The sequence below is a fragment of the Lonchura striata genome, chromosome 3 (assembly GCF_046129695.1).
Source record: "Lonchura striata isolate bLonStr1 chromosome 3, bLonStr1.mat, whole genome shotgun sequence".
Taxonomy (NCBI): domain Eukaryota; kingdom Metazoa; phylum Chordata; class Aves; order Passeriformes; family Estrildidae; genus Lonchura; species Lonchura striata.
The window spans coordinates 113,688,469-113,702,528 of NC_134605.1; the positions used below are offsets into that span (position 1 = coordinate 113,688,469).

A 14,060-nucleotide genomic window follows, 5' to 3' on the forward strand; every position below is an offset into this window, starting at 1 on the left:
TCCGGAGCAGTCCGGGCTGGTGGCCAGCCTGACTCCACCCGGACTCTGGTACTCGCCTGCCCCAGCATCTCCGGCCGCGCCCGGGAACCGGCGGTCGGGCCCCGGGCCCGTTATCGCCCGGCGGCGCCCCGCGGCCGGTGCGCCAGGTGCCGCCGCCCCGCCCCGGGGGCGGCCCCGGCGCGGCCCCGCCCCGGATCCTCCCGCCGCCGCTGCAGCCGGGCGGCGCGCGCCCCGCTCGGTGGCCGCCGCGGAGTCGCCGGAGCGCACGTGGCGGCGCCATGGCCCGGCTGGTGCTGCAGGACGGGTCGGTGCTGCCCGGCCGCCCCTTCGGGGCTGTCGGGGCCGCCGCCGCGGGGGAAGTCGGTGAGTCTGTCCGGGGCGCCGGGCCGGCGCTGGGATGTCGTGGGGCGGCCCGAGACAGGCGACGGCTCGGGAAGGAGAAGGAACGGGAAGGAGAGGATCCGTCCCGGCCCGGGACTCCCTCCGCTCGGGGCCTCTCCGTGGGGCCTGTCCCGGGGCGCGGGGTCGGGAGCGGCCCGGCTGTGCCCGGCTCGGTGCCCCCCCGTCACCCCATACCGATCCCCGCAGTGTTCCAGACCGGCATGGTGGGGTACCCCGAGGCCCTCACCGACCCCTCCTACAAGGCGCAGATCCTGGTGCTTACCTACCCGCTGGTCGGTAACTACGGCGTGCCCCGGGACGAGCCCGATGCCTTCGGCCTGAGCAGGGTGAGCAGGGGCCCCGAGGGGCTGCGTGTCCTGCCGCGGTACCGCTGTGTTATCGCCGTGGTACCGCCCCGGTACCGCTGTGTTATCGCCGTGGTACCGCCCCGGTACCGCTGTTGCGCTGGCACAACGGGACGCTGCAGGATGCCAGGGCGGCACGGATGGCACGAGGTGCCAGGGCGGGACGGTGCCAGGGCACAGCGAGTGACACATGATGGCACGAAGAGGTTTGCCTCCGACGCTGCAGGGCCCAGGGGGAAGGGCCGGGCATGGGGAGCACCCAGAGCGCTGGGATTGGGGTGCCCTCGCAGCCCGTGGGGTGTGGGGCTGTGCGTTTCCTCACGGGGGCTGTGTTGTAAGGTGGGAATCTCGAACCCCTGTGACAAGGCAGGGCTGGGGCTGGTCAAGGGGCTGCTCGAGGCCCCAGCCCCCTCCCAGCCCCTTCCCAGCCCCTTGGCCTCCACGCCATCCGTGCTGGGGCAGAGTCCAGCCCTGCTGCGGCCGTGCCCTCCAGCCTCCCCGCGCCCACCCTGCGGGGTCTCATTGTTAGCAGCCTTCTCCTGTGCTGTGTGGGTCTCTGCTGTGGCATGTGCTTCCAGGAATTCCGGGAACAGTGCCCTGATCCCATGGCACGGGACATACAGGTGTGGCTCAACCTCGCTGGTGAGGCTGTGGGTGGTGGGAGTGGTGCTTTCCCACTGTGCCGCAGCTGTGCCAAGATGAGCTGTCCCGTGTTGGTGCGTGGGCAGCGGGCTGCGGTCCAGCAGCGCTGTGGGGGCCTGGAGAGCCCATTCTGGGGCTCTCTAATCCAGGGACTTTGCTGAATTTAGGGCTCAGCCTCACTGCGATAGGTGTGGGACAAGGTGGGGGCCTGGACAGCCTGGCACTGGGAGGGCTGGTCCGGTGCTGTGGGATTGGGGTCTGTGTTCCATGGGGTTTCTCCTGGGCTGGTGACCCTCTGCCTTGCCATATCACTCTCTGTCCCCCCAGTGGTTTGAGTCCAGCAAGATCCATGTGGCCGCGCTGGTGGTGGGCGAGTGCTCAGAGACCCCCAGCCACTGGAGCGCATCCCGCTCCCTGGACCAGTGGCTGAAGGAACAGAACATCCCTGGGCTGGAAGGTGGGATTGGGGAGACAGCAGAGTAGGGTGGGGCGTGGGGGCTGTGGGTCTGCAAGTTCTGACACCAGACCCGTCTCTGCTGGATTTTGCCCACCTGGGGTTTGAGCCGCGGTTGGCATTTGGGGCGATGATGCTGCTGGGGCTCAGGGTCCAGCTGGGGCGGGCCGGGGCCGTGGGTTGTGTCTCACAGCCCACTTGCAGGGGTGGATACCCGGGCGCTGACAAAGAAGATCCGCGAGAAGGGGACACTGCTGGGGAAACTGGTGCTGGATGGGACCCCCGAGGGGAGCGTCTCCTTTGAGGACCCAAACAAGAAGCACCTGGTGCAGGAGGTGTCGCTGAAGGTGTGGTGGGGAGTCTGAGGGGCCTGGGGGGCAATGGAGGGGCTGTGGAGCCCCTCACAGAGGCTGGCCCCAGCAGGAGCCCGTGTGAGCCACTCCCTCCCCTCAGGCACCACGAGTGTTCAACCCGGGCGGGTCACCGCGGGTCACAGCCCTCGACTGCGGCCTGAAGAACAACCAAATACGGTGCCTGTGCAAGCGTGGGGCCGCTGTCACTGTGGTGCCCTGGGACCACCCCCTGGACCCTGCAGGTGAGATGGCAGGGGACAATCTGGGGTCCCACTGGGGGGGTGGGGGGAATGGGGTCTGGCACTATCTGCATGTTTGGTGATGGGGACAGCAGGCACCTCTGTCCTGCACAGTGCTGTGAGGTGGGGAGCCTTGGTGCCATCATTCCTGGTGGTTTTGGGGCTTGGGCCCTCAGTGTGGCACTGCAGGAGCAGGGCAATGTGCTTGGGATGCCTTGCTGTGGTTGGCATGGGGGACCCTGGACTTTGGTATTGGTGTGACTCGGGGTGGAGGGCACTGTGGGGGACTAGCAGGGCCCTGTTGCCACTTAAATGGGTGCTGTGGGGTCAGAACACCTTGGTTGTAACCTTGCTGGGGTGTCGGGGGAGCCGCAGGCTCAGGGTGCTTCTCTGCTCGTAGCCAGGAGTGCCTGCTGTGAGCCTGTGTGGACCCTGGGGGCCCCGCTGTAATGCTGAGGGGCTGGGGGGACCCACTCCTACCCTGCTGCTCTCTTGACACAGACTTTGACGGGCTGTTCATCAGCAATGGCCCCGGGGACCCACAGCTCTGCCAGGAGACAGTGTCCAATCTATGCCAGCTGCTGGATGCGCCCCAGCCCAAGCCCATTTTTGGCATCTGCCTGGGACACCAGCTGCTTGCCCTGGCGCTCGGTGCCTGTACCTACAAGATGAAGTGAGTGGGGGTCCAGGGCCGCCGCGGGGCTCCTGGCTGCTGGGGCTGGCTGCCTGACAGCTGTGCCACTCCCCAGGTATGGGAACCGTGGGCACAACCAGCCCTGCCTGCACGAGGACACGCAGCGCTGCTTCATCACGGCGCAGAACCACGGCTTCGCGGTGCAGGCGGGCAGCCTCCCGCCCGGCTGGCTGCCGCTCTTCACCAACGCCAACGACGGCTCCAACGAGGGCCTCGTCCACCAGCACAAGCCCTTCTTCAGGTGGGCCTGGGGCTGGGGGGCTGGGGCTGTGGGGTGGCAGCTCGTAGGGATGTGTTCTGTCTGACTCCCTGCACAGCGTCCAGTTTCACCCCGAGCACTGCGCTGGCCCCACGGACCTGGAGGGTCTCTTTGATGTCTTCCTGGAGGTGGCACGGGACCTGCGGGATGGGCACAGCACCACCCGGACAGGTGGGTGTGGGTCTGAGGGACAGCTGGGACATGGGCCAAGGGCTGCAGGACGGGGCTGTGCATGGGGGTGCCCTGTCCCCAGCGTGCCACATCTCCCCCCAGTGCGGGAGCGCCTGCGGGACTGGCTGGCCTACACCAAGGCACCAGCGGGGGACTTGGAGGCAGCCCGGCCCCGCAAGGTGCTGATCCTGGGCTCCGGTGGCCTTTCCATCGGGCAGGCAGGCGAGTTCGATTACTCAGGGTCACAGGTGAGTGCCAACCCCAGGGCATGGGGGCTGGTAGGGGCCACAGGGGTGGCAGGGGCCCAGGGCCACCAGCAGTGACCCCTCTGCTCCCCATGAGGCCATCAAAGCACTGAAGGAGGAGAACATCCAGACGGTGCTGATCAACCCCAACATCGCCACAGTGCAGACCTCCAAGGGGCTGGCAGACAAGGTGTACTTCCTGCCCATCACCCCTGAGTACGTCAGCCAGGTGAGCACCCCAGGGCGCCAGCTGGGAGAGGGCGATTTGGGAATGCAGGGATGGCAGAGCTGGGAGATGAGTGTGGGGCTGGGCTGGAGGATGGCCTAGAGCCTGCTGTGTGTAGGGCTGGGTGGGGCTGGAAGAGACTTGAGGGGCAGCACAGGGGAGAAGGCAGCTGGAAAGCACAGGACTCACCGTGGCTTCTGTCCCACCTCTCCGTGTCCCCCAGGTGATCCGGAACGAGCGGCCTGATGGGGTGCTGCTGACCTTTGGGGGGCAGACAGCCCTCAACTGTGGCGTGGAGCTGACCAAGGCGGGTGTTCTGGAGCGTTACCGTGTGCGGGTGCTGGGCACCCCTGTTGCCTCCATTGAGATGACGGAGGATCGCAAGGTCTTCGCGGAGAAGATGGAGGAGATCGGGGAGAACGTGGCACCCAGCGAGGCTGCTGCCTCCCTGGAGCAGGTCTGGGGCGGTCTGGGGGGCTGTGGGGTAGGGCACGGTCCCGTCCTTCCTGCGCCCACCGTGACCCCATTGCTCCCTGCAGGCACAGGCTGCAGCTGAGCGCTTGGGGTACCCGGTGCTGGTGCGCTCCGCCTACGCCCTGGGAGGGCTGGGCTCTGGCTTCGCCAACAGCCGGGAGGAGCTGGTGGCTCTGGTGAGCCAGGCCTTCACCCACACCTCCCAGGTGCTGGTGGACAAGTCCCTGAAAGGCTGGAAGGAGATTGAGTACGAGGTGGTGCGAGATGCCTACAACAACTGCGTCACGGTACGGGACGGAGGGAGGCCATGCTGTGGTGGGACAGGCGTGGGGCAGGGGCTGGGGGCTCGCACTGAGCCTTGTCCCCAGGGAGGGCTCCCAGGGCCTCTGGTGGTGCTGGCACAGCTGCTGTGTGCCGGTGGGAGCCGCACCCTGTGAACCAGAGCCCTGCACCCCTATGCTGGGGTGTCCACCCCGTGGAACGCCCTGTGTGTTCCAGTCCTAACTGGGCAGGGGAGGATGTGGTGGGAACTGGGAGGAACGCACCACGGACAGCACGTGGAGCTGTGACCCCCCTGCTGCCAGGTGTGCAACATGGAGAACCTGGACCCGCTGGGGATCCACACCGGTGAGTCCATTGTGGTGGCGCCCAGCCAGACCCTCAATGACACCGAGTACTTCATGCTGAGGCGCACAGCCATCAAGGTGGTGCAGCACCTGGGCATCGTGGGCGAGTGCAACATCCAGTTTGCCCTCAACCCTGAGTCAGAGCAGGTACTTGCAGCTCCCTGCGGGTTCTACCTCCCTGTCCTGATATCCAGCCAGCCTCACCCTGCGGGATCTGGGTCCTGCCCCAGCTGTCCCACGAGGCTGTGCCGCAGCTGGCCCCCGTGCTGCAGCATCTCTGGGACACCGTGGGTCTGGCCGTGACACTGGCCTGTTCCATGGCACCGCTGACCTGCCCACCTGCTGCCCACAGTACTACATCATCGAGATGAACGCCCGGCTCTCCCGCAGCTCGGCCCTGGCCAGCAAGGCCACTGGTTACCCGCTGGCCTATGTGGCTGCCAAACTTGCCTTGGGCATCCCCCTGCCCGTCCTCAGGTAAGGTACCACCACAGTATGGGACAAGGTGCTGCCCTGGTGGGACGGCCCCAGCTGCTGACCCCTGTCACCTCCTCAGGAACTCCGTCACCAACTCCACCACGGCCAACTTTGAGCCCAGCCTGGACTACTGCGTGGTGAAGATCCCACGCTGGGACCTCAGCAAGTTCCTGCGCGTCAGCACCAAGATCGGCAGCTCCATGAAGAGCGTGGGTGAGCGCAGGGGGCAGCACTGACGGGGCACGTGGTGGGCACGGGATCTGCCTGCTCACCCCACCTCCTGCAGGGGAAGTCATGGCCATTGGGAGGAACTTCGAGGAGGCGTTCCAGAAAGCTCTGAGGATGGTGGATGAGAATTGTGTGGGCTTTGATCACACAGTGAAGCCGGTCTCAGACATGGTGAGAGCTGGGGTCTGGGTGTTTGTGCTGGCTGTGCCATTCTGGGGAGAGAGATGGCCACCTGCCTCCCTCGGCCACACTCAGCCTTGGCCTGGCAGGAGCTGGAGACACCGACGGACAAGCGAATCTTCGTGCTGGCGGCGGCGCTGCGGGCCGGGTACTCCATCGAGCGGCTCTATGAGCTGACCAAGATTGACCGCTGGTTCCTGCACAAGATGAAGAACATCACGGACCACGCGGTGCTGCTGGAGTCGTACCGTGGGGAGCAGGGCACCATGCCGCCCGCCGTGCTCAAGCGCGCCAAGCAGCTCGGCTTCTCCGATAAGCAGGTGGCCCTGGCCGTGCTCAGGTGAGATGGGGAGGGGAAGCCCTGTTCTGCTCCCTGCCTCGGTCCTGGCGCTCACCCAGCTCTCTGCAGCACCGAGTTGGCCGTGCGAAAGATGCGGCACGACCTGAAGATCCTGCCAGTGGTGAAGCAGATCGACACTGTGGCAGCAGAGTGGCCAGCCCAAACCAACTACCTGTACCTGACCTACAACGGCTCTGAGCACGACCTGGCCTTCCGTGAGCCCCATGTCATGGTCATTGGCTCCGGCGTCTACCGCATCGGCAGCAGTGTCGAGTTTGACTGGTGTGCTGTTGGCTGCATCCAGGAGCTCCGCAAGGTCAGACGGGCCCCAGCACCCTGTGGGGTGAGGGGTGGGTGTCCCTGGTCAGAAAGTGAGGCTGGGTAGGCGTTGGGGGCTCTGGGTTCACCTCGTCCCGCCCCCCAATAGATGGGCTTCAAAACAATCATGGTGAACTACAACCCTGAGACAGTGAGCACCGATTACGACATGTGTGATCGCCTCTACTTCGACGAGATCTCCTTTGAGGTGAGGGGGCTGGGGCCCTGAGAGCTGCGGGGCTGGTGAGGGTTGCCACGGCTCTGTCCCAGCCATGCCCTGCCCCGCACTGTGCTGCAGGTGGTGATGGACATCTACGAGCTGGAGAACCCTGAGGGTGTGATCCTGTCCATGGGCGGGCAGCTGCCCAATAACATCGCCATGGCCCTGCACCGGCAGCAGTGCCGCATCCTGGGCACCTCCCCGGAGGCCATAGACTCGGCCGAGAACCGCTTCAAGTTCTCCCGCCTGCTCGACTCCATCGGCATCAGCCAGCCCCTCTGGAAGAAGCTCTCCAACATGGAGGTGGGGCCCAGCGAACAGGAGAGCGCTGCCCCAGCTGCTCTCCGTGTGTGCTGAGCTCCGTCTCCCCCGCAGTCAGCCAAGCACTTCTGCTGCAAGGTGGGGTACCCCTGCGTCGTGCGCCCTTCCTACGTGCTGAGCGGTGCCGCCATGAACGTGGCGTACTCGGACAGTGATCTGGAGAAGTTCCTGAGCAACGCTGTGGCTGTGTCCAAGGAGCAGCCTGTTGTCATTTCCAAGTTCATCCAGGAGGCCAAGGTCCATCTGGGGGGCTGCTCCAGCCCTGGGATGCCCCCTGAAAGCCCCGGCCCCACCCCAGGGACAGGCTGTGACCATGTTCCCGCTCACAGGAGATCGACGTGGACGCGGTGGCCTGTGACGGTGTGGTGGTGGCCATCGCCATCTCGGAGCATGTGGAGAACGCTGGGGTGCACTCAGGCGATGCCACACTGGTGACCCCCCCGCAGGACATCACCTCCAAGACACTGGAGCGCATCAAGGCCATTGTCCACGCCATTGGGCAGGAGCTGCAGGTCACAGGGCCCTTCAACCTGCAGCTTATCGCCAAGGTGCCTGGGACTGGGGACTGCACGGCCAGGGGAGAGCAGCCCACGTCTCCAGCCCTGCCTCATTCTGTCCCCTCTCTCCTAGGATGACCAGCTGAAGGTGATAGAGTGCAATGTTCGTGTCTCCCGCTCCTTCCCCTTCGTGTCCAAGACCTTGGGTGTGGACTTGGTGGCTCTGGCCAGCCAGGTGATCATGGGTGAGGATGTGGAGCCTGTGGGGCTGATGACGGGCACAGGCATCGTTGGTGTCAAGGTGAGTGGGGGCCACAGGGCCAGGCTGGGGTGCAGGGACAGACATACTCAGGCAGCCCCTGAGCATCCCCTTGGCCCCAGGTGCCCCAGTTCTCCTTCTCACGCCTGGCGGGCGCTGATGTGGTGCTGGGTGTGGAGATGACCAGCACAGGTGAGGTTGCCTGTTTTGGGGAGAACCGCTGCGAGGCGTACCTGAAGGCCATGCTCAGCACCGGCTTCAAGATCCCCAAGAAGAACATTCTGCTGACCATAGGGAGCTACAAGGTGTGTGGGGTAAAACTGCTGGGAGGCTGGGGATCCCTCTCTGCCCTCTGACCAGCCCCTGGCTCGTTTCAGAACAAGAGTGAGCTGCTGCCCACGGTGCGGACGCTGGAGAACCTCGGCTACAACCTGTATGCCAGCCTCGGCACCGCCGACTTCTACACCGAGCACGGCATCAAGGTCAGGGCTGGGCGCCTGCAGGGCCAGGGTCACTCCTGGGCCGTTGCAGGGTCCTGACAGGGTCACTGCCTGCAGGTGAAGGCTGTGGACTGGCACTTTGAGGAGGCAGACAGCAGTGAGGCTGGTGCCCGGGAGACCCAGCGCAGCATCCTGGACTACCTGGCCGAGAACCACTTTGAGATGGTCATTAACCTGTCCATGCGCAACTCGGGGGGCCGCCGGCTCTCCTCCTTCGTCACCAAGGGGTACCGCACCCGGCGCCTGGCTGTCGACTACTCCGTGCCCCTCATCATCGACATCAAGTGCACAAAGCTCTTTGTAGAGGTGGGCTGGGGCACCTGAGGACCATGGGTGCAAGGAAAGGGAGCAAAGTAGGGTTGCAGAAGTCCTGGTGTGGGTGCTGTGGGGCAGGTTCTGTGTGTGGTGTCACTGTGCAGGGGTTGTTTTTGGGGTGCACCTCGGACAGGCATCATCACCCTGACCCTGGGTCCTGCCTCACGGCTGCTCTTTCTGCAGGCACTGGGCCAGATTGGGGCAGCTCCCCCCCTGAAGATGCATGTGGACTGCATGACATCGCAGAAACTCATCCGTCTGCCAGGTGGGTGTTCAGTGGCCCCAGGGGCAGGGACAGTGCTGGGAGCTGGGCTGGGCACATCTGCAGGCGTTGGCGGGATGGCCCTCGTCCCTCGTGTCCCCTGTGGCCAGCAGCTGCCAGTGCTGACACTGACACTCCCCAGGCCTGATCGATGTCCACGTCCACCTCCGTGAGCCGGGTGGCACCCACAAGGAGGACTTTGCATCAGGTACGGCAGCCGCCCTGGCCGGGGGTGTCACTATGGTGTGTGCCATGCCCAACACCAGCCCTGCTGTCACTGATGCCACCTCTTTCGCCTTGGCACAGAAGGTGAGGAGCTGCTGCTGGCCTGGCTCACATCCCCTCCTGTGCCAGCCATGGTGGGCTCCCTGTCCACAGTGGGCTTGTTGCTGGTGGTGGGACTGGCCCCACCACAGCACCCACTGCCTCTTGTCCTGCAGCTGGCTGAGGCCGGGGCCCGCTGCGATTTTGCTCTCTTCCTGGGGGCTTCCATGGACAACGCTGGCACTCTGGGCCCCCTGGCTGGGGCAGCCGCCGGGCTCAAGATGTACCTGAACGACACCTTCTCCACCCTGCGCATGGACGACATGTCGCTGTGGATGGAGGTGAGCGGGAGGGCAGGGGCTGGCACGGGGCAGATCTGTTCTGGTGCCGATGCCCACGAGCCCCGTTCCCCCTAGCACCTGGAGCAGTGGCCGCAGCACCTGCCCATCGTGGCACACGCAGAGCGGCAGACGTTGGCCGCCGTGCTGATGGTGGCCCAGCTGTACCAGCGCCCTGTCCACATCTGCCACGTGGCCCGCAGGGAGGAGGTGAGCCGGGCAACTCTGGGTTCTGGGGATGGAGCACGGGGCCCTGTGGGTTCCCCACTAACCACGGCTGCCCCAGATCCTCCTCATCAAGGCGGCCAAGCAGAGGGGCATCCCGGTGACGTGTGAGGTGGCCCCGCACCACCTGTTCCTGAGCCAGGATGACGTGGGGCGCCTGGGGAAGGGCCGTGCAGCCGTGCGGCCAGAGCTGGGCACCCGCCAGGATGTGGAGGCGCTCTGGGAGAACATGGACATCATCGACTGCTTTGCCACTGACCACGGTATGTCCCCAGGGATGGTGGCCATGGGGCAGGGAAAGCAGTGGGGACAGCCCCGGTGACCAGCCATTCCTGCAGCACCCCACACGCTGGAGGAGAAGCAGGGGCAGGAGCCACCCCCGGGGTACCCTGGCCTGGAGACGATGCTGCCGCTGCTGCTGACGGCCGTCTCTGAGGGGAGACTCAGCGTGGAGGACATTGTCCAGCGCCTCTATGAGAACCCTCGAAAGATCTTTGGGCTACCAGCACAGGAGGACACCTATGTGGAGGTGTGTCCTTGCCCGCCCACCCCAGGTCCAGCCCCCACCCTTCTGCCTCTGACCCGCTGTCCTGGCAGGTGGACCTGGAGCAGGAATGGATCATCCCCAGCAGCACAGTCTTCTCCAAGGCCCGCTGGACCCCCTTTGAGGGCATGCAGGTCAAGGGGACAGTGCGGAGGGTAGTCCTGCGTGGGGAGGTTGCCTACATCGATGGGCAGGTAAGGTCCTGGGTCCTCTTCTTCCTGTATTGAGGCTCTTCCCCATCACAGAAGGGGTCTCCCAGTGCTGACCCCATTTCCCTAATCCCATCGCTGCCTTGGCTGCAGGTGCTGGTGCCCCCTGGCTATGGACAGGATGTGAAGAAGTGGACCTCAGGAGCTGCACTGCTGCCACATGGTGCCCCCACCAAGGAGAGTGTGAAGGTACTGGGGTGTACAGACCTGGTAGGGGGTCCCTCTCTGCCCTGGCTCCAGCTTGGTCTCTCGTTTCAGACCTCTGAGCCGTCCCGGCACGTGGCTGGTGATGTGCTGCGTGGACGAGCCCCCAGCCCCCGCCGGCCCGGCCCTGTGGGTGAGGGACGCTTCCACCTCCCGCCCCACATCCACCGAGCCTCGGACCCCGGGCTGCCAGGTAGGGGGGTGGGCGGGCAGCGGGCACGCAGCCTGGGGGCCGGGTCTGGGACCGTGGCTGGGCGGCCCCGCTGACAGCAGCCCTTGTGTCCCGTTCAGCATTCCAGAGGCTGGGAGCCGCGCACCGCCCGGGCGCCCGAGGCACCGGTAATGTCGAGGGGGGACTCACTACTGGCACTAACTGCAGCCCATGAGTGCATCCCCTCCCCCAGGTGCCGTGCAGGCCCCGGGCTGCCTGCGCTGCCCGCCACGGGCCCCTTCTGCCACCCAGCACCAGGGCTGGGTGCTGCAGGACAGGGCACAGCCATGCCGCCCTCTCCCCTCCTGCCCCAGCCTGCATGGCACCTCGGGGACCCCTCACCGCCAGTGTGAACTGGGGGGTGGCCAGTTGGGAATTGTGGGGTGCACAGGGAGAGGGTCACAGCACAACGTGGGGCTTGGACTGCCTGTCTCGGGTTGACCATCACCCTGGCATCAGGCCCATCTTGATTTCACCCGGTGTTGCCAAGAACCAGGAGGGCTGTGCCACATTGGCAGCACGCTGGGACGAGAATGGGGCCTGGGGTGCCGCCTCTCCCCACAACCCCTAACACCACTGCTCCCCTCTCCCACCCAGACGAGGACACTCGTGAGAAGGGCAGCAGGAGGCCAGCAGAACTGGGTGAGTGCAGCAGGGGCCCGCAGTGGGGATCCAGGCTCCGTGGCTGGTGGCTGGGCTCCTCAAGGCACCACCGTGGACTGACCAGCTACTCGGTGCCACAGATTCAGCGGCGGTCCAAGACAACCTCTTCCACCCACTGGGCCCTGTCCCGCGCCAGGTGTCGCCTCAGCGCACCCCCCAGACCTCCTCGGCGCTGCACCCCGCCGCTGCCATGGTCGGGCAGCACGTCCTCTCTGTCCAGCAGTTCTCCAAGGATCAGGTGCCTGGCCGGGTGGGCGCGGGGGCTGTGGGTGCTCTGGTGCTTCCCCTACCCCAGCTGAACCCTGGTGCCACCTGTCTCCGCAGCTGTCCCACCTGTTCAACGTGGCACACACCCTACGCTTGCTGGTGCAGAAGGAGCGGAGCGTGGAGATCCTCAAGGTGAGCACACACCTGTCCCCTGGGTACCCCGAGGGAGCCCCGTGCCAGGTGGGGTGCAGGGCTCCCCGAGGTGACGGCCTGGCCCTGCAGGGGAAGGTGATGGCGACCATGTTCTACGAGGTGAGCACGCGGACCAGCAGCTCCTTCGCAGCAGCCATGAGCCGGCTGGGTGGCTCTGTGCTGTCCTTCTCCGAGGCCACCTCCTCGGTGCAGAAGGGCGAGTCGCTGGCGGACTCTGTGCAGACCATGTGCTGCTACGCCGACGTGCTGGTGCTGCGGCACCCCCAGCCTGGCGCTGTCGAGGTGAGAGGGGCTGAGGGAAGCCGCCGTCTCTTCTGGAGGCATTGGGGCAGGGATGGCAACCTGTGCTGTGGGGCAGGACATGGTCCCCAGCTGGGCTGGGGTTGGGTCCTGCTACCATGGGGTTGGTGGGAATAGTGTTCTGCCTGCGCTCACCTGCCCTGCCCTGCCGGTGCTCCCAGCTGGCCGCCAGGCACTGCCGCAAGCCGGTGATCAACGCTGGGGACGGCGTGGGGGAGCACCCCACGCAGGCAATGCTGGACATCTTCACCATCCGCGAGGAGCTGGGCACGGTCAATGGCATGACGGTGAGGAGCAGGGGCCAGATGGCACGGCTCGGTGGTCAGGGGGCCCTGTGCAGGCCCTGAGGGGCCGTGGACAGGCTGGGCTGACCGCTCTCCCCAGATCACCATGGTGGGTGACCTGAAGCACGGGCGCACGGTGCATTCCCTGGCCCGCCTGCTCACCCTGTACCGCGTCAACCTGCGCTACGTGACCCCTCCGGGGCTCCGCATGCCCTCCGACATCACCAGCTTCGTGGCTTCCAGGGGCATCCAGCAGGTGAGGAGCAGGGTGAGGGGCTGGCCCCACACACTCTCTGGCCCTGTGGCCCCCCGTGACCTTAAGGTGCTGCCACAGGAGGAGTTTGGGAGCATCGAGGAAGCGCTGCCGGACACAGATGTGCTCTACATGACCCGCATCCAGAAGGAGCGCTTCCAGCGGGCCGAGGAGTACGAGGCTGTGAGTGAGGGGAGCCTGGGTCCTGCTGCCCTCCGGGGCCTGGGCACTGCCCTGCCCCAGCTCAGGGCTCTGTGTGTTCCCTCAGTGCTTCGGGCAGTTCATCCTCACGCCCCACATCATGACCCGGGCCAAGGAGAGGATGGTGGTGATGCACCCCCTGCCCCGTGTCAACGAGATCAGGTGGGGACGGGGAACAGGGCTGGGGCAGCTGCAGGGTACTGGGGAGCTTTGGAGGGAGGGTCTGGGGAGGTGTCTGGGAGAGCGGGTATGAAAAATACAGGGTAGAAGGGGGGTGCTCGGGGCACGGGGGCTGTGGGAGGGTGCTGGGGGAGCTGGGGCAGAGGTGCTGCTGTGGCAGCGGTGTCACTGGGGCAGTGGTGTCGCTGGGGCACTGGCCAGGCCATGGTAGCTGTGGTGTGCTGGGGGTGTTTGGGAAGGCACCGGGGGTCAGGGGCGGGGGGATTGCGGTGTTCAGGGCAGGGCTGGGGAGAGCTCAGAGCCACGGGGGCTGCGGTTGTTCCTTTGTACGGTGGGTGCCGGGTCCGACGGGTGTCACGACTTCCACGTGGGTCAGGGCGGATCCTGAGGGTCCCAGGGGTGCCAGAGGCTCGGGGACCCCGGGGGGGCGGGCTCGGGGACCCCCGGGGCGGCGGGCTCGGGGACCCCCGGGGCGGGCTCGGGGACCCCGGGGCGGGCTCGGGGACCCCCGGGGCGGGCTCGGGGACCCCCGGAGGGGCGGGCGGTGCCCGCTGACGGTGCAATTCCGCAGCGTGGAGGTGGACTCGGACCCGCGGGCCGCGTACTTCCGGCAGGCGGAGAACGGGATGTACATCCGCATGGCGCTGCTGGCCACGGTGCTGGGCCGCTACTGACCAATAAAGTCTCGGTCGCGAACGGATCGCGCGGCGAGCCGCGT

At 66.1% G+C, this 14,060-nt stretch overlaps 1 protein-coding gene across 1 annotated transcript; it reads left to right on the plus strand.

Moving 5' to 3' along the window:
* The first annotated feature begins 263 nt into the window (after positions 1-263).
* CAD (carbamoyl-phosphate synthetase 2, aspartate transcarbamylase, and dihydroorotase) lies at positions 264-14,042 on the plus strand. Its single transcript, XM_077782513.1, has 45 exons — positions 264-363; positions 589-728; positions 1,716-1,845; positions 2,047-2,189; positions 2,296-2,437; positions 2,936-3,107; positions 3,184-3,369; positions 3,446-3,558; positions 3,661-3,806; positions 3,901-4,032; positions 4,253-4,486; positions 4,569-4,790; positions 5,088-5,276; positions 5,482-5,606; positions 5,686-5,819; positions 5,893-6,005; positions 6,104-6,354; positions 6,424-6,670; positions 6,782-6,880; positions 6,971-7,195; positions 7,268-7,450; positions 7,543-7,761; positions 7,844-8,011; positions 8,092-8,274; positions 8,347-8,451; positions 8,527-8,775; positions 8,968-9,049; positions 9,189-9,355; positions 9,487-9,651; positions 9,727-9,858; positions 9,935-10,136; positions 10,212-10,402; positions 10,471-10,611; positions 10,720-10,815; positions 10,885-11,023; positions 11,122-11,169; positions 11,639-11,683; positions 11,785-11,942; positions 12,029-12,103; positions 12,194-12,406; positions 12,586-12,711; positions 12,809-12,964; positions 13,043-13,144; positions 13,230-13,324; positions 13,914-14,042. Exons 1-45 carry the CDS (start codon positions 279-281, stop codon positions 14,014-14,016), a joined length of 6,771 nt encoding a protein of 2,256 aa, XP_077638639.1. The 5' UTR covers positions 264-278; the 3' UTR covers positions 14,017-14,042.
* Positions 14,043-14,060: the final 18 nt, after the last annotated feature.

What these genes read in the sequence shown, in the direction of transcription:
- CAD (XM_077782513.1), top strand. Translation starts at nt 279, where the DNA reads ATGGCCCGGCTGGTGCTGCAGGACGGGTCGGTGCTGCCCGGCCGCCCC. An exon ending in GCATCCAGGAGCTCCGCAAG is followed by an intron (nt 6,671 to 6,781) that starts GTCAGACGGGCC and finishes GCCCCCCAATAG; the next exon opens with ATGGGCTTCAAAACAATCAT. An exon ending in TTGCCTACATCGATGGGCAG is followed by an intron (nt 10,612 to 10,719) that starts GTAAGGTCCTGG and finishes CCTTGGCTGCAG; the next exon opens with GTGCTGGTGCCCCCTGGCTA.